The sequence below is a fragment of the Plectrocnemia conspersa genome, unplaced genomic scaffold (genome assembly GCF_051122295.1).
Source record: "Plectrocnemia conspersa isolate PC_06_02 unplaced genomic scaffold, ASM5112229v1 ptg000007l, whole genome shotgun sequence".
NCBI classification, from domain to species: Eukaryota; Metazoa; Arthropoda; class Insecta; order Trichoptera; family Polycentropodidae; genus Plectrocnemia; species Plectrocnemia conspersa.
In genome coordinates this window covers 11,533,958-11,555,137 of record NW_028277171.1, presented here as the reverse complement: position 1 = coordinate 11,555,137, position 21,180 = coordinate 11,533,958, and the positions used below count along the sequence as shown (strand labels likewise).

The following is a 21,180-nucleotide window of genomic DNA, read 5'->3' as shown; positions in this document are numbered from 1 at the left end:
CACATGCTTAGGTTTTTAAATCTTCATCGAGAAAAACATTTTTAGTAATGTTATTTTTTTTAACAATTCGATTGCGCCGTTTAGTTAATAATTATGACGAATTGAGGTTCAATCGATTTAAAAATATATAAGTAGACATTGTAGAGCAATCTTTTTGTAGAATATTTATTGTTATATCCTTTCTAAAAATTAACGATAATCTACAAAATCAATCAGGATATTAATTATATTTTTAATCAGCTACTTATGTAAACGGTATTTTCCAAACATTACGAAGGTAAAATATAAAGATGTTCTGATTTAACATTTAATTTGAATTGCCATATCGAATAAAATGGCAAAAATAGATTGACTTAAAAGTTGAAAAACTAAATCATCTTAATTAAATTAAAACTAGATTAATATATTATAAATAGTATGTTTGTCATATAATTTGTTTGTGAATCACACATAAATGATAAACATTTAGATAAGATAAACTGCCTCTCTAGTACCTGCCGATTTGTGAAGAATTTTCAAGAATTTTGGAAGGCTTGGAACGTTTGGCTTTAAACAATAAGTGTACTTTAATTATTTAAATGTATAATAACACATAGTATTAATGTGTAATATGAATAAATATATAATAATACAAACTTGAAATATCAAGTTCCACTGAAATCAATTATTGGTAAACTTTTTATTCATTGATATTTTTTTCTTTGTTTCATATAAAAATTATATTTTATATGAGCCGAAATATGTCATTATTAATTAATTTTCAATACGCAATACGTAGGACCTAACCTGATTTCAATTAATCATTACAATATTAATCCTTGAGATTAGGAAAATCTAGTGATAGTACTCATACATATAATTATTTGTTGTATACCCGTAATCTATTTTTTGTGTGTTGTTATAATACTGTGGGTTACCTATTAGGTCACGATGATCTTAATTCAATTAAAATAAATATAATTTATTTTTTTAAATTTTATAAAATAAATTTTAATTTACTCCTCATTTCATTGACTGCTTTTTAAGATCCTCGATTTTTGCAAAAAATAAATATATTCTGAGTTCAGGTACAATTATTTTTCATTGCCCAAAATTACATAGTCATACCCAACGCATGCTACTCAGTTGCAGAAATTTCGTTCGGCATTATTATTCGCGTATGTGCGTATATTTTTTGTCGTTGCCGATTAACGGTGTCGAAAGGGCAGAGGCGCAAGGGTGGATTCCTGTGAAATTCCACTAGCCCGCAAGGGCCGCGTAATTATCACAATTAAAACACAAGTGGAACGCACAAGGACACATACTTGCCGACTTCGAAGCTTTTTTGCGCCTCGACTGATAGAATTCAGCGCAAAAGAGACTGGCTCAGGGCCGATTCTTAATGAATGAGCCCTGAAAACTGCAACCCAAAGAGCCATAGAGTTATATTTTGAAAACGAATTGCTGCATATTTAAAATCGCTTTATCTATATTGAGCTTAATACATACCAAAATATGAAAAGCAATATATGTACATGTCCTTCAAATAAAATATGATTATAGTTCTTAAGTTGTATATATAATTTAATGATAAAACATATTTTAGTGCAGATGTATCATTAAGAAGATATGCACAGAAATTAGGTATTTCTTATGACATTGCATTACAAGCTTATAAAGTTTGATTTGCAGTTTTGCTGCTCAATTGTTGTGTATGTAACAGTATTTAAAATGCGTTATCGATCGTTGCTGAATAACTTTATTGACGTAAAGTTGATGAGATAGACAATTTACACCCTTTACTGATTATATATAACGAACCCAGCAATATGAAATGAACATTGCTGGAAGTTCCTACATACATTCATAAAGAATCTAAAGCAATTCCCGATGTCAATCAAGGCTTTTAAAGACAAGATCACGTTGTTGTTGGGAGGAAATGTCACTGAGTTTTCCTCATCTATCGCTCCAAGAACCCACGTGCATTGAAGCAAGTTATTAAGCACACGTTGCTCGTTTACTATCGTGCAAATAAGAAAACATTAATGACGCATGTTTTATTTGAGAATTGCTTCATCAACTGCTTCATACCCTTGGTCAAACATTATTGTCAAGAAAAGAGCATTCCCTATAAATTAACCCCCTGCTCAATAATACCTGAGGCCTACCCCAGCATCTTGATGATCTACACCCAGATGTAATTAAAAATATCTGCATAAAAAACGACTGCTGTCTTAGCTGGTGCCCGGATTATTGTGTAAACAAAAATTGCGCACTGTGAAAATTCTGAACATATATTTAATTTTTAATTTCAACTATTTTATATTTTTCTCTATTAATAAATAAAAAAAGTGTGTAATTAAAATAAATGTAAATTACTAATTTAATAAATAGAAAATATGATATTTTTAAATTAAAATTATTTTTTTATGTTATATATTGACTTATTCTTAAATATGCATTTATTAGTTTTTACCGTTTGAAATTGTTGCTGTGCGCAATTTTTGATTGCAATAATCACTGAACCCAAGGGGCTATGGCTACGTTCAAAGCGTACTATTTGCGTACTATTTTTTTCAAAGCTGTAGCATCAACAGAAAGTGATGAAGTAACCCATCGTGATTCATAGAAATGATGCAACAATTTAGACTGCATATAGAACATTGAATCAACTTGAGAAGGAGTGATAGAAAAGTGTATGCAAGTCATTTGAAAAAAATGCCTAAGACGATTGTTAAATAATTTTGAAGGTTTTAACGAAGTCGACAATCAAACAAATAGAAGAATAAGTCTAGTAGAATATTCCGAGGAAGAAATAACTAACGAAAATCTATTGTAATAGAGTTGGAAGAATAGCAGCACTTGGAAGAGGAAGAAGAGGGAAGAATTGCAAAAGTACAAACTAAGCTCCCAGTAAAGGGTTTACTGATGTGTTCTCCAAAGTTAATGCAGTTTTATTATAATTAAAAGATTATTAAACGTTCCTTAAAATAAAACGCCATATGATATGAACTTTTACGATGCTATCCTAAAATGTATCAAGAAAAAATAAATTCACAAAACAGACAACACTAATGAGATTCTTTTCGTAAGCTACACCCAGGACTTCTATCCCTAAAAGGACTTTCATTTTCTCTCCGTCCTCTCCTTTACCCGAGCCTTCTACAGCTTCTAATAACCCTGTTAATAAATTCGACTTTGCAACTGACTTGAAAGGATCTAATGATTAAAATGTTTGAGTAATCATTTTTATATTTTTTGCTGATTCTATTTTTATATTGTGTAATTCGTTTTGCTCATCTCTATGAAGAATAAACAACAAATATTATTACGATTAAGCTCGTCCCTTATCGATCTATATGTTATTTGCGTTAACACAGTCAGTTCAAGAGCTATCTATTTCATCAATATATTATCTGTAATACACGTAATATATAATGCATACACGCAAATATGGTTACAGAAACTAAATACTTAATCTCTAAAATAATCTCATGGAAATGGCTTCTTAATTTTTGAAACCACTTAAAACTTTTCATCAAATATATATGTTTGATAAATAATCTTGACAATAAATTCAAAAAATCCTTTCAAGCAGAATTTGCAATATGGTAAAATATATTGCGCAGTTATGTCGTCGATATTTATTTACAAATAGTAAAAATATTTTTGCCAAAGCAATTTTTGGTGTGACTTAAAAGAAAATATCAAAATTTATCTAAAAATGAAATTTTTGCTAACTTTTTGAACAACAAAAGCAACATATAATATCATATTGGGTGCCACACTGGATATACAATTTTTGTTGCCCACAAATAAACTAAATTTTGAAAATAAAGTAAAGTAAAAAGAAATGATTCTTAACCCTTCAATTGATTTTTTAATTTTTCAATTTTATCTCCGCTTTTTTTTCTAAAAAAATATTTATTCAACTAAAATGTTTTTGTTACCTTTACATATAAATAAATTTATCTTTACTTTGCGATACAAGTTTTGTTTAATATATAAGGCTTAATAAAGCACTTGGCTATAAAAAAATATATAGTGTAGAAAAAAATTGTCTCCATCAAACCCATAGAAACTGGTGGCCCTGGGCACAAACATCCTCTACGGTCAATAATTTCGAAGCGGAAAAAATCATAACGTCTGTGAATGGCGACTGAGCAAAAAGCGGGTACTCGACATTCCCGCGGAGGCAATTTAAGTATTTAATTGATGAAAATGCGCGCGTACCCGAGTGAAATTCAATCTTGAAGCAATCTGGACTTGTCGCATTATCCGATCATTAAGAACAATTTATTATTATAAACTCGGTTATAATTAGCCCTCGGACTTATATAAGTGGTCTGCGCGAATATACAGCTGAATGGAACCGAGTTGAATTATTCCCCACCGACGTTCAATTCCGATATGTGAGGTGAGATTGCTCGTTTTGGTATTGCATATACCTAATTATGAGCATTCGAATATACTTTAGTCTGAATAATATCGCACAAAAGAAGATTAACTTTTATATAATTTAAACAACTAAATAAAATAAAGATGAACGCTAAGACAATTTATTGTTAACAAACAATTACAATTAGTTACGACTCCATTAGACATGTGATTGTTGTTAATGCTGTAATTTAAAGAACAACCAGTGGGTGGTCTTAGTAGTATATCTTCGACGCCAGAGTAGTGCGATCTCTTAGAAGCAGCGGGATAATTAAATTGCCACAGAGCATATTTTATACCAATTACAATATTGTTTGCGTTTATAAAAATACTGTCACCAAAATAAAATCGTGTATAATTTATAAACGGATGTCGTTTACTAGGCATTATACGACATATTATTAAAAAGTCATATTAAATTCAAAGACATTAGACGTTTAAAATCAATTAACCGAATTTATAATGACACATTCGGCGGGTTAACCCTGGTAACTTTGGTCTAAGCGTTGTAAATTTCGCGTCGATACCACCGTGGCTGCCCTTCATTATCGTCTTTTTATCCCAGGTTATTAAAACGTGTTTACCCAATTTCTGCTCCCCGGTTCCGATGAACACCAATTAAGATATGAAACCGTCATATAAATTCAACGGGAGAATCGAATAACCTCTCGCCGACAACTTTATCCATCGGCAACATTTTAACGTGAGAAACGAAAAAATGTGTATACCTAACAACGTACGTAAATATTTAATAATTTATATATTCATATTTAAAATAATATAAAATCAATCTATGATTAAATAAATAATTTTAATATTATTTACATTTTATTAGGGCAACAACCATTATCGGTTTATTTAAAAGCAAATAATGTGGTTAATCCTAGAATTATATTGACTCATAAGGATTTTCCGTTCGGCTTTAAGCTGATTAAATTCTCAGTTTAGTTTGCCATTTACAGTCCCTAAAATTAACAGGAAGTCAAAATAAATTACTATTAATTTATTTTTTTCTATTAAATGAATTTTTTTAAATAAACTGATTTCATAGAAGGATGATAAATTTTTCTGCTTAGTTCCAACTTAACCCTAATATGTTCAATACAAATTCAATGCAGTCATTTATAAGGTATCGCATCATCCCTATCAAAATTCAAAAAAACAAAATTCTACTAATTGTAAATGATTTTGATCTATCCCAAGACTTGTGCAATAATAAATATAAAAATTGTGAAACGGTAACATAAATAGTTCAGATTTTGCCATAGCGTCGTAAATCTGACTATTGCTCACGTTTATCGATCCGTTTTCCCGAGCTTTCCTCGGCGCATCGGCAGATCGCAATCGTAGAACGGAACAAACGTCTCATACGCCATATTATAAACGAGTAAATATTCGTTTATAGTATTCATGTAAAAGGGCATAGGTGCGCATGCGAATCGTATTTTTTTCCTTCGACAAACCGAGTCAGTGTTGCATTCCTGTGACGGCGAAACAATGGGGACGGGAGTCACAGGCTGACGATGGAATGTACAAAGTGCCCGCTTGTCCTCGCCGGACGACGAGTTATATGGGAAAAAGAGAATAAACAACCGGCGGACACTTTTATTCGCTGATTGATGCTTGAGAAAAGGGCCACATTTCGACTTTTACGCTAACGGGTTTTTCAGTTCAGGTGAGAGCGTTTTCACCCAACGCGATAACGCTGACGGCTGACGGACGAACTCGTGTTTCACCGATTATTTCAACGATCCTTATTAACTTATGAGATGTGAAGTGAAGTATTTTACTGAAATTTCAGTAAAAATATATCACAGCTAACCAAGAGATTGAGAATGTCGGGCGTCAACTTTGCTTTTAAGAATCGATAAATGTGGTTTGCTACAAAAACAACCAATAGTAGGGTTTTTTTAAGTCACTTTATAGTTCGAAAAACGACCTATCGGAAAAAAATGATATTGATTGTTTTAGCTAAATGTGTTTATAAATAAAATTGGCTAATGATACAGAAAGTTGTATTTTTTATCAATTCTTAAGTAATGGAATTAGTTAATTTAATTGTACAATATATATTTATTCATTAATATTATTTAATTTCTTTTGGATATTTTTTAATACAAATTAAATTTATACAAATATTTTTAAAAGTTTTAAAACTACTGCATTTTATATTATGCTGCATAAGAATAGGTGGGCCGATGATAGATGTTTAAAAATATGCATATTCTTGGAAGCTTTTAATAGTGGTTGGAAGTATTTAAATATCAAAAATTTGTTTACAATTTTTTCAACTACTTTAATCGGCCTTATCCTAGATTTTGTAAGCTAAGAACTAATAATCTAATAAAAAGAAACCGCTCCGCGCGAGAATCGGCAGATTACAAAAATGTATGAGGGCTTTCTAGATAGTTTTTTTCACTGAAAATTTTTCTAACAAAAAAAGACCAAGCATAGCCGGTGCCACTTAAGATATGTTTTAACAAATAATAAATATTTATTTATATCTTAATTGTTATGAATTATATAATAAACATGCAAGTAAATATTGCAAAAAATATAGCTGTAATGATATTTAAATATACAAAGATATCTACAATTCTTAAAAAATAAGAATTCTTATTTTTAGAGAAATAAAAACTTCTAAAAACCAGAATATTAAATACAAATTTACAGGAATAGTTAAAATTAGAATTTGTATTAGTTTAAAGGCTTAAAATGAAAATAAATAGTCTTGACACTTTTTAATGTTTTTTATAACCTATATTTATATGTGTATGGTCCTGTATTAATTATTAAAACTGTATATTTCGATTTGTTATAGCTTTATGAATATATTTTAACATTTTTTCGTTTACTATTCTATATTTGAATAAAATTGCAATTGTCACAGTTTACGTTTCCTTAGATTTCCTGATTCCACAAATGGATATTATAGTGATTAATAAATATCAAGCTAGGTAGTAAATATGAAAAATCATAAGCGATTAATTAGTTTTAATTATAAACTAAGGTAATTTGTATAAGATAATCTATACCTATAGAGCTAAATTTAGAAGTATTATACATCTATTGTAAATAGCTAAAAATGTGTTTTTTTTATTTTATCAAATACGGCAGAAAATTCTAAATGACATTTTAATTGAAAATGAGTTATATTATTTGTGAGAAAAAGTTTGTGTGCTATTTTAAATAAACACACGCATTCCTTGAAATCACTAGATGATATAAAAACAGAAATATGCTAACTGCATTTTAACATATTCTTTCCATTAATATGATTTGATATATAAACAGATTCGGACGTGCTTTTGTACTAAAAATAAAGAAAAATATGTACTTTCTTATGAATCTTTCAAAAAGCTATGTAACTTATATTAGCTTAGCGTACCAAAAAAAAAATAATAAAATATTTGAGATTATTTCATGAATACCATTGATAAAAAACATATCGTTAAAAATACAATATTTATATTTAAAGTTACTCTTTCTTGCCTCAAGGTCTTTAAATATTATTTACAACATTATTTTTTACAGCCTTATCTGTCATTAATTTTATATCCATATCGTCAATTTTCATTCCGATCCTTTTAGCAAATTGATATTAAACGGGACACACTTCGCGATAGCAATCTGTGACGTATAAAAATGGGTCCGAAACTATAATCGACGATATATTTCAAAAGCAATAACGACCGTAATTATATGTTGAATTTATCAATTAATTTCCGTTTAACACCACTCGTCCGGCCCGCTGTGAGATTCCATCTCTCTGTATGGCCAAGAGCTTTTGCCCTTTCGCTTATCGGCCAGGATATCAGGGAGGGTTTTCGGCGGTATCCGACGAACTGCCAACTTATCACTTTTCACTCAATTAGACGATGGTGACGATTGTGACATCGGTAGCCGTCCACGTCGCGGACCCTCGCCACCGAGGGGCCAAGGATCTGTCGGATAACAATAAAGATAAGGACCCCACACGCACCCACAAACGTCGAATTCCAAGACGTATATTCGGCCGTTTTATCGTTGTTGTTTTTTTAATAATATTACGAAAAAATGTAATGCGTATCTCGCAAGGGGTTATGAAGAAATAAAATACTTAAATTAAACTCGACGCGCCTAATTAATATGTCGCTGTTGTGTGATTTCGATTAAGCGTACGCGAAAGCTCGGACAAAGATCGTTTTAATAAAATAAATAAGTATTATATAAACATATGATTTTTTATAAATAACTTTTGTATTTAGAATATACGATAAATTATTTCTTTTAAAAATATTTTAAGATAATATTTTATTAAAGAAAAATATTTTTAAATATGCTTAGATTTGTTTTATCAAAATTTGTATCAGTTTTGCAATAATAAAAAATTTAAGCAGGTAATAAAATAGTTATTAATAATAATGAAGATGTTATAAATATTAGATAGCAAGTTTATCTGGATCTTTTTTCTTGCTGTTGTTTTTTTCACCAAATGTAATAATATTTTATAATTAATAAAATTTATTTTACTGATTTCAGTCTGATGTCTCATTATTTAATAATTACAGTGGGACCTCGAATTACAAGTAACTTGATTTCGCAATACAAGAATTTTTATTATTATTTCATTTTGATCTAAACGAGTGATGTCTTGCAATACGAGCAGTGTGGATTATGTCACTTTCTTCCACATGCATTAAGAAAATAATTAGTATAAGTCTTGTAGTTATGGATAATATTATTATTTAACCTTCAGTCCTTAAGGATGACTCACTGGAGAAATTTGGGCTTATTATGATCCAGTTTCTTTCTCTCAACACATTCATTACTCTATCCCATGGACTTGTAGATTTTTCAAACTTCAAAAAGCTTTACACTAAATCACTATTTCAGAGATGCTTTGATGTGACCTACGAAACAAATCTTACACTCAAAGACTTTGGAAAAATAATTTTCACATCGTTACTAAAAGAAACATCAATTGCGTTGACGGGTTTGCTCATGAACGGAAGCCGGCAATTGTCAATGAAATTGTGAGCGCCCGGGAGGCGACTAATAAAGAGCTTGCAACTGCAGGTGAATAGGGAGGAATTGTTGGTGAAGGAACATGGTCAGGAATTGTTCAAAGAAGAATGACTTTCAGTTATATTTATTATTTAAAAACATACTTGAACACGCTGGAACTTAAACCAATATATATATGATTTAATATAAATATTGTTATTAATATTATATAATTGTCAAAAGATTTAATTGAAAACAATATTATGTCTTGCTTCCCATAGTGAGCGATGGGAATTGGTGCCTGCGGCAGTCACCGCGAGTGTTGATAATAAAAAATAAAAACAGCCGAGGGAGATTCCTAATTAAGATAAATGTGTGTTTTCCATTAGCTTTCTTGCGTTTTTCGGTTAATCGTATCGGTCTGGTTCGTTTGTTTTATGGTGCATTTTATTCGGGGGCCCGCTTCCTGCGACCGGGCGTAATTTAAAAGGCATTTCAGATAAAGGCCTCAGAGTGAAAAAGTTGTCGCTGTGTTAAATCAAAACATTTTAATCGCCCGCTAAAAACAAACATCGAGAAGATACTTATAGATACGCATATATTTCGTCTATATTATTAAGACACGCGTGATAGCAAATCAGATTTTTTTAATTGGACCTCGAGATCTCCTCCGATAGACTCACCGAAAAGATGCTGCTAAAAGATTTGACGCAATTTCTTATCAGTGCCGATTGGAAACAGCAGGTGGAATACGCGGAAGGTGTTGGCCAATTGGGAATTTCGCCTTAATTAGTCGCACCTAATTGTCCGCCGTGGTGGAGAATGGGTTGGTTAAAAAAATCAATTCAAAAATAAGGCTCGGAAAGGTGAGGACTTTTTTTGGTGAACGAGACAATGCGACGGTCGTCGAACCTGTGTCGAGGTCCCGAATTCGCAAAAACACCCCTGCTATGTTTAAAGCGACAAAAACGTGTCTAGAACTTTTTTTTTAAATATATACGATGGAGCATTCATTGTCTTTAGTAATTCTATGAATGTGTTTAGATTTGACGATTTTGTAAGCAATGTCGTATAATTAAATTTTAATTAATAAGCAAACATTAATTCATGCCCGAATTCGTTTAGAAATAAAAAAAATATTTAGCATACTGAATAGTTATTCATATAAAATTACTCCCTATACCAGTGGTGTCCAACCGAAATAGTTTACTAGGCCAAAAACAATAAAAAAAATACACAGTGAGCCACACACACGTATTTTTTAAGTAAAACACAACATTTATAATACAGTACTATAAAGTGTACATATTTTATTTTGAAGGGTTGCGAAGTCAGTCTCGCTGCTCCTCTAAAATGTATTTATGATCTGATTCTCAAAACATCATCATTTCCTGATCTATGGAAATGCACAAAAGTCACCCCTATTCATAAAAAGGGTGACAAATTATATATAAAGAATTATAGACCAGTAGCAGTGTTGTCAGCTCCTGCTAAATTATTTGAAATAATAATTCATAAATATCTCTACAATCACTTTCAGCAAGTTTTATTAGACCAACAGCACGGGTTTCGTCCTGCCCGTTCCACTGTTACTAATCTTTTGTCGTTCACCAAAACGGTGACAACTTCTCTCGATGCCGGAATTCAAGTAAACGTCGTGTATACAGATTTTGAGAAAGCCTTTGACAAAGTTTGTCATACGTTATTATTAAAAAAATTGTCGAACCTCGGTTGCTCAGATAATTTAACTCGGTTATTCTCGAGTTATTTAAGCAATCGTAGACAGTTTGTAACCTATGGTGGCCGATTATCAAAAGAATATTTTACCCCTTCGGGGGTTCCTCAAGGATCCAATCTGGGACCTCTGCTTTTTGTGTTATTTATTAATGACATAAATACAGCAATTAAAAATTCAAGTTTTCTTCTGTACGCAGATGATTTAAAATTATATAAAGTGAGTGATTTAGACTCTCTGTGGAGATGGGCTTCCGTTAACCGTCTGCCCTTTAGTGTCGGAAAGTGCCATACTGTGTCATTTTCTCGATCCCGTTCGCCATCAGCTTATTTCTACCATCTCGGTGGTAACATTTTGACTAGAGAAACTTCCATTAAAGATCTCGGAATCACTTTCGAGAGCAAATGGAGGTTCTCTCTACACATACACGACGTCTGTGATAAATCTTCCAAGATGCTCGGCTTTGTTATGAGGAATGCCTTTCACTTTGACGATCCGTCAGTTATTCGCATCCTCTATGACACCTTAGTTCGTAGCATTCTTGAATCGGGATCTATAATTTGGAATCCCCGAATAGCCAAATATTCCCTTTTAGTAGAAAAAATTCAAAAAAGGTATTTAAGATACCTTTACAAAAGGACATTTGGTTATTATCCGTTCTTATATCCCAGCGCCTTTCTTTTAGGAGCGTTGGGATATGATTCGCTGAATTCTCGCAGAAAGCTGTATGTCGCTAAGCATTTTTTCAAACTACTAAAAGGTGCTGTCGACAATCCAGCTATTCTCGAGGAATTCCAGTTTTGGGTTCCGGAACATTTTCGAGAATCACGATCGAGACCTCTTTTGATGGCAGTTAGGGCTAGGACATCCGCACTTGCCGACTCGCCTATAGCTGTGGCCATACGGCTCCTTAATACGCTGGCATTGAAAATTGATTTATTTAATGTTAGCTACGAGAATCTGATCCGGTTTATATCTTTTAATTTTAATATTTAATAATTTTTTTTGTTATGTTTAAGTTTTGTTATATTTATTTATATATATACGTTTTTTTTATGTTTTATAAATTTATAATTTGCTTTCGACCATCGTGGCGCATTGGGGTAACCTGTTAGGCCACGATGGTCTTAATTTAATCGAAAAATAAAAAAATAAAATAAAAAATATAATTCAACAATACAAAAACATTAACAATAGGGAATTTTAGTGTGATATTTCTTTTTCAATTTTCCTAATTAAATTTTGAATATTCTTAGGTATTTTCGTACACCGTTATTGATTTTTTAAATTTATAAAAACATCATTATAACAATTAAAGTTATCTTAAGTTAATAAAAATAAACAATCTCTATTAATATATTATCATTGTACATAGTTTTATAGTATATCTTCAAACAAAAATATAGTACATGAGAATCAAATTTCTTAGATTTGTAACTGCGCATCATACTACTAGGACCAATTTATCTTATTTCTTATTTAATACTAAAATAAAATTCTAAAAAATATATGAGTAAATTGAATAATTGACAATGATACAATTATAATTAAAACAACAATAATTGTAATACAAACATATATTAACAATAATAGTTACGTAGAAAATATTTTTTTATAAAAAAATTGTTTGTAAACAATTTTAATAATATTTAATAAATACAGCATTGCTTATTGAAATCCCTATGCATTTTTACTAATTAACTAAAATTATGTATAAAATTGTAGAGAATAATGGATGAAAAAATTTTACTACTAAATTCGTAAGCAATGATGTTTATATATTTGTTGGGTTTATTTATTTTGAAATTATTACGTGCGAAATACACATTAAATACGTACGACTAATTGTAAGACTTATTCTTTAACGTTTTTTAACTCTATGCAAAAAAGTTACAAAAAATCACAACTTATTATATAATATATAAGTATTTACCTACCCTTTCCCAGTGTTTTAATACGCTTTATACTAATATGATTATGTCCTTAAGAAGCATTAGTACACGATGAAAGAATTATACAGTATCTCACATAAACTTTATAAAAATATAAATCTTATATAAGTATCTTATATAAATATAAATTTTAATTAAGATAATTAATTCGTAACGTTAAAAATTTTCATTTTAAATGGTGTTGCGGTTCAAATAATTTTAAAAAAATACTATGATGCATAATACCTTTCAAAAGTATTTTTCGAATGCTCCTGCGGATCATGGTGCAGTTCCAAGGACGAGTCCTGAATTGATATCCACATTCAGATACACCTCTACTGGCCCCCAATTCGACAAGCTTAATAATAGCTGGTTCATTGCAGATATCTGCAAGCTTTCCACGCATCTTTCGGGCTTTCTTGCAGATCAATTTTGTGTCCATCACCACGTGGCTGGCTGAAGCCCTAGAAACAAAATTTTAATAGATGTTTAATAACTTTATATTACACTATATGTTCTGGCGTTTTTTTAGCGTAACCATAAAATAATAAATCAAAAGTTTAAACGCGTAAATGGGTCACATATGCAACATATATTCCGAAAATATTATAAAGTGTTTATTTGTTCACGAGTGATGCCGGCTTTGATGTGCACAACCGGCGTTCAAAACTCAAATAAAACCCACCAAGTGTAGCACTTTGCCGATGAAAATAACTTTCGGAAAATTATACAAATGGCCACACAGATAGAAATGATTTTTCCATAAAAAATCCGCGGAAATGACAATCGACGAGCTTTAGAGTTCAGAAGCTCTTGTGTGTGTGGTGAGGTTTTAAATCAATCTCAGTTTGTGGTCTTTTCGTGTGAAAACAAACAAACCTTTAGTCTATCAACACATGTATTTAAAGCTTCCGTGGCAAATCAGATGATAATGACTTTGACCGATATAATACGCAAATTGGTACAATACTCAGCGTCGTCACAAGAGCAATAAACTATATTATAAAATTAGTATTGTGATATTGTGATACTATAATAAAAATACATTTTTTTTGTAAGATAGTAATAATACTATTTATAAATAAAATACTGACCCAAAATAAATAATTGTTGATTTAATAAACATAAGCTGTAAATATAATTATTTTTAGTATCAAAATACAGCTTTCACCCTTCCCCTACAAAGATACAACATTATAATTATTCTTTAGAACCTATAATAAATAAATGCAACTCTTATCGAGGAGTCTGTAATTGAAAAATATTTTTTTTAATTTTTTTAAGACCTTTTTAATTATTCCTGTTAGCGCTTTGGCTAAGCAACAATATCTCTTTTGTACTAATTGTAACATAAATCAGTTAACGAGCAGCATATTATTATTATAATATTTTAAATACAGAATTGTATTTGTGAGACGTATGATAAATATATTTATAACACAGCTTTAACGAATTTATTGACTATCGATTTTCCATCACACTGCGCTGATTCTTCGGAGAAATAAGTATCCATTATGACACACTTTAAGAAGTTGTTTTTCTATCGCTGATATTCGATAATTAATTCACTACTGACAAATACTAATAAAATATCAAAATTCCTATTCACACGTACAGCCACTGAGTGAATTTAATGAGGCCATTAAGTAATCACACGGATCGGGTATTAAAACTCTTTTTGTTTACGAGAGGATCAGTCAGCACACAAGCGGCCTGGCAATCGTCCGTCACCCTGACACTTCCACGGTGAGCAAGCATCAACAAACATAGTCAGGATACTGACATGTGCGTCTGACATTGAATTTTCAAAAAAAGCTTATGATCGTTACAACTACATTAGTATGAATGCACAATCCTTTTTAGACGCGCATTGTTTACAAAAATATTGCGATTCGGCGCCAATCGACAATGAAGTGTAAAGAAGCATTAAATGTTTATTGCCGAATTAATCGAACTCTGATTCAATTCCGAAAATATAAGCTAACCGGCTCTAAGCCGCTGTAAACACATTGAAATTTTGCAATTTTTATAACAAATCGTCCGTCGTCACTCACAAACGCTCGTGTGCACGCGCTCATAGCGAACTTTGTTTATAGCTATCAACAGCAAATATGTTTACAATATACAAAGCTTAGATAATTGCGTATTTTTCAGTTTTTTAGCGTATTAGTACTAATATGTTATGTACTATATCTATTTGTGTAAACTTCAGAATAAATACTAGATTTTAATTTTAAATTGCGCTCCAGATTAATATAATATCAAAGAACTATAAGTACGACACAAGTATCTTCATAGCTGCAAACATTAAGTTTTAGAGTCATAGTTTAGCTCTGAATAATACAAAATCGCATTCTAAATAATACTATAGTTCATCATCGTTGATTTTAGCTTTATTGACTAAAATCTTAGCAACGAGAAGTATCCATTACTAGAAAAGTTCGTATCCGTATTTTGATTCTAATCCGTAGTTATTTTGAGATTTAAAAAACAATTCATTATTTTCCTTACTTATCATCCACTCAATTAATTAAGCATTGTTTTATTTATTAATGAGATATATGGATGATAGATAACTGCAGCATGTTGAGTGTCCATTACATCTTAAAAGTATAAATTCAAATACCAAGGCATACATTTGGACTTCAGGCTTTGATTAGCTAAACTAAAGCCCAAATAGCTCACCGTCATTGCAGCCCTAAAACTGATATTTAATAAAAGAAGCACATTAACAGAAATTGTTTTTTTCTATACTCCAAGTCATTCAAAATAAAGCGATAAAAATAATATATAATACACCTTTTAATACTAACCTTAAAAAAACTTCATAGTGGATTTTCAACACGATCAATTAAAAAACATTGCCTTAATAATACCAAAAAATACAATAAGATCTCTAAAATCAATTACTATGTTAAGATCACATATAAACATGCTTAAGCACATCTTGTTTAAAATAAATAAGTTTAAGTTGTAGTAACTTTATGTCCCAAGTATTAGCTTAATGCTTTAAATATCATGTCCTATTGTAGACAAAAAATATTTATAAATCATGAATTTGTATTTTATATTCATGTATTTTTAATCTTGTAACAAGCGTTTATGTTAAAAAAAATGCAAGTCCTAAAGAATCGCGATTACATCCCTTATTTCGGTTCGGCGCGGCCATAATCTATCATTGCTACAAAGGTACTATTGCATATATATATGCATCTATTATAAAATAGTGAATAAATGTATTTTAGACACATTATAGCCAACACACTAATATACATTTTTAATTCAATAAGATTAAATAATTATGACTAAAATAATAATAAACTAATATGCTGTAAAATTATAAACATTTTTATTATTAATTTTATTTTTGCATTTAATACTTATTCTGAAATGATAGTAAATGTAAGAAAAGTTTGTTTGTTTGTTATTGCTATTATACTGGTACTAACCTTTAACAATCGGCAAGATATTAACACTTTGGTTGCCAAAATCCTATATATCGACTTTTGCTACTTTGGCGGAAATTTCCGGATTCGATGCATTTTTGTAAAAAATGGTATACATTTTTAATGAGATATAGACTAATGGTTTTAAGAGAAAATTAGCTATTTTTTATTATATAATACACTGATATTTAGATAGTATTCCCAAAAGGCTCAACAACTAGAGAGTTAAGGTGATAATAAAATAAATGGTTAAGCTATCTTTGTTTATCTTACAGGTGAATCAAACATCTTATATGATACTTGAATATATCAATGTTATATTTTTTTTATTTAAAATTATAGATAAGTAAAAGCCAAATTTAGAAAAATATTTTTAACTGCCACATTTTGACTAATTGAATATTATGAGAAAGACATGTAAAAATAATTTTTAGTCGGCACTTTTTTTAATAAAATATGATCAATAGTAATTAACTAATTAAATTATATCCAGCTAGTTGCTGAAATTTACAAGGTAATAATAAATACTAGCTTATCAAAATATTTTTAATGTCAATATTAATTAATTTTGCAATGATATTTTATTTAAATGGCATGTTTAATGCTCTACAGTAGTCTGAAACATACACATTTTGTAAATAATTTAATGCAGATGAAAAAGTAAAAATTTATTTTAAAAACATAGAATTTGCTTATAAAATATATTTTAATTCTATTTCTTTATTAAAATTGAATATAAACATTTTAACATTTGTGTCTATGTATGTATATATGTATAATATTCATAATTATTTCTATATCAATTAATATGTGATATTTAGTTATTTTATTTTAAATAGTTTTCATAATAAAGAAAGCTATTAAATAATTTATTTTTTTCATGATTTTGTGAAGATCCAAAATTTAAGCTTTATCTACTGGATACAATTATAATATTTTAATCCGCAATTGCGCAACAAATATTTAGCTACATATAAGATCTGATAAGCTTTTATGATTCAATTTATAATAGAGCTTTTTTCCTTTCCATGAAATCCAATAAACAACCAATATTGTTATGTCGGTGTAAAGGAAGGGTATGTTTTAAATACATATATAACTCAGCAATATAGACCAGTGGTATAATTCAATGACAAATAATCCAACAAGGTATTCGATCTGAATTTTCAGATCAAATACCTAAATTTACATACGTTTAATATTTTTTTAACGTTCAAAAATCAATAAAGTTAATAACAATTTGCAAACAAATTTTAGCACAAACAAAGCCGCGCCAAAAAACTACAATCTGTCCCTTTGATTAATAATGTTAATTGTGAAAGTACTACCTAAAAAGCTGGTGCTTTTGAAGGCAATGTTCCACTCCTTTTATTTATTGTTAATACTATGTATAAAAAAAGCTAAAGGAACTTATTATTAAAATACATTAGTATATAGGCACATCTCAAACAACTGTAGCTTAGTTCAGATTCATTATTTAAGGTCGGTTTTTACTTTTTTTATAAATATATTCTTACTATGATTTTTCCAGAGTTGTGCTATATACATACATAATATTTTTTTATTTCCTTATTAGCAGTCAATAGTGGTTTTCCGTATTCTAATCTTAAATTTTTTAACTTGTAATGAAAAGAGATCGGGGCAGCGTTCAACCTCAGATGATGATAACCAGAAGACAATAATCGAGACTGTCATAGTGAATATGGTTTGAACCAATTAACGATTTTAATTTAACTTCTGAGCCTTATGCAACTATTGAACAAAGGCCGGCTACCCAAGGTATTAACATTGACATTTCTTGCAAATGGATCTGTTCATTCAATGATTAATGTTAAATATTCAGATGCATCTTTTTGTTTTCCATTAGAGTGATTTTTGGGATATGCAGCTACTTTTTCAATATTCCATCTCTAATATTCGTGTCTTTAAATTCATTAGTGATGCTGGAAACAATCAATAGTTTCACATTGGTTTGACCGAAATGGCTGTCACTCGCGACAGCCCAAGTAGGAAGTCGGAGTCTTAGTCCATGCAAAATACTGAATCAAAAGCACGACTTGTTGCTAATGTTTCAAAACTTCTGAGCCTTATATGACTTCTTAACTGTTTGACAGTTGTAAGATACCTGCATTATCTTGGAATTATTTTTAAGTACGACGTTCAGGTGCCACAAGATTTTTCGCCTGCAGTTAAACAATGATCACACAGTATGGTTTAAAGGAGCTCAATTAGAATATTTACGATACATATGATACTAATTTATTGGTAACAAAATATATTTATAATACGTACTAATCAATTTACCAGTTGATTGATTATGTATTGTTGGTTAACTATTTACGATTATTTGACACGAACTTTCACATACGCAAAATTCAATAAAACATTCGATCGTTGTCCGGCAGCGCGTCGATAAATTTGGCCCTCATTGGCCACCATATATGGCAAATTTGTCATTTCGCGGCTGTTGGGCCTATTGTCTCAATCGGAAGGCCCTCGGCCCCTTATTCAGAAGAGAGAGAGGCCCCGCCGTCGATTTGCATCGGCAAGACAGCGCTCGGCTCGTTTGCATGTCAGGCCAATCACTCGAACGGATTTATTGGTTCGCGTCTTCATTTTTCTATCGGGCGCTGCGCCACCTGACGTGGAATGCTACCCAGACGTGGACACAACGGCCCGTTAATGGACATTTACATTGAATTGTTCCGAGCGGGGAACGCCGCTTTAATGTCAACCGAGCCCTTACTGGTACTGGACGGTGTCAAGAAAAAAATATATATTCATGTATAGTATTCGCTCGGCTTCCGCATTTTTCAATTTTACATTTTTATCAGCATATGGAATTCTTGAGTAGAAATAGACGCATTTTCATACCGGCACACCGGCTCGGTTGCTTTCAACACCATCAAAGATTAGCCAAACAGTATTTAAGGCGTCAAGCAAAAGCGTCACTTCTAAAGAACTAAGCAACATATGTTATACATTGTATGTATGAGCATAAACGCAAATAATTAAATACGACATCTCTTTGTTTTGTACAATTACGTATGTACATATGTATATATTAAACACGGAATTCACTTAGAGTATATCAATGTTTCTTCTTGAAAATTTCTCGTGAAAAGTAATGAGAAAAAATTTAATAAATTGTACAAATCTATTTATTTTATTTAGCGTCTCAAGTTGCTTCAATTTAAAATTGTTTTAAACCTTTATTAACAAAATTCAATTATAAATTAGTAATTAATATCCGAATTTCATATTAATTTTTATTTCAACATATTATCTATGATAATTTAAGTAGTCTTTTAAAATCCATATAATATCAAAAAACCGTAATTATAATTATTAAATTTTGCTTTTAAAATTAAAAAAATATTTAATAAAATGTACAGTTTAATAAAGGCTAACAATTTTAATGAACCCTCTAATTTTATTTTGTATTATGATTTATTACAATGTATAATTGTTTTAATCCCTTATTTTCAGAACTCAATTATTAATTAATTAGTTACATAGAATAAGTAATAATTATTCTGGGTTTTATTAAGTTTTTAATTATAATTTGTATATTCTTAGAGCTGTGTCATAAAAAATACAACAATAGAATATATTAGCTGATTTTCATTTTTATTGTGTATTTTATTTTTTCCTGTAATATAATTTAATATTATATTTAAATCTGTATTTAATTTAATTTACATACATATGACGATTTAATCATATCGTTATCTGCGTCAATAACATTAAGGGCCGCTAGTGCATAGGTAATATATTCCAAGTTTACTCAAATTAAAAATAGATTTATTTAGTCGTATTCAATTAGCTGCCTATTTTTTTTTTAATTTTACATGTAAAAACTATTCTATTTTATTTAATTTGATTTGTCATATATCAAAGACACGGATTCATCGATTTTTCTTTCAATTTTTATCTAAGAATCTGCTGACCTTGCAAAGTTCGAGAACCCCTTCCGCAGGTAATCTTGGTCCTTATCTACCACACTTGTTTCGAAAGCGGTCGCATTATAAATCTCGAGCCGGCTATGCATCCCGGTCGATCTGTTGCATTTTGAGATATCAAAGCGAAAAGACAACTGTCCGCGGACAGTCCGTCAAGACGCCGAGCCATAAATCGTGTGGTCAAGGTCCACGCAGTGGACAGGCCGACTGCTGGAATTCACCGATCAAAGATTTCAACAGCTCAAATTTATTTCTACCACTTCGATTCGCTCGGCGTTTTACTATGAGACGATCGCGAGATATCCGCGATTTATAAGATACATAATCATGGATGCTAAAAGAAACATTGTTTCTCAACCCTTACTAAAATACTATTGTGGAAAAATGTAGATAACTAAGTATTTACAACTTCCCTATTTGAGTTTCTGAGAAAACTACCTAGGTTAGAGAATTTTTTTTAAGGTAATGGAAGACTAACATTAGTTTGAAGGAGCGATTAAATGGCAAATATGTTTTTCACATTTTGTGATATTTATTTATTTATTTATTTATTTAATAAAATTGTAACCATCGTGACCTGACAGGCAAACCCAATGCGTCACGATAGTCAAAAGTACTAATACATCATAACAGATACAAATATAAACAAGATAAAACAACAGACACAAATCACTTCAACAGGTGTGCATTGTCCCATACGAACT

General features: G+C 30.4%; 1 protein-coding gene across 1 annotated transcript in view; it reads right to left on the bottom strand.

The window, feature by feature from the left end:
* LOC148233929 (protein Wnt-6-like) overlaps positions 1-21,180 on the bottom strand; it is a 47,279-nt gene that overhangs the window by 4,406 nt on the left and 21,693 nt on the right. Inside the window, exon 3 of the mRNA XM_088188919.1 lies at positions 13,315-13,532. Within this exon, the coding sequence (XP_088045045.1) occupies positions 13,315-13,532 (218 nt within the window). The remainder of the gene's footprint in view (positions 1-13,314; positions 13,533-21,180) is intronic.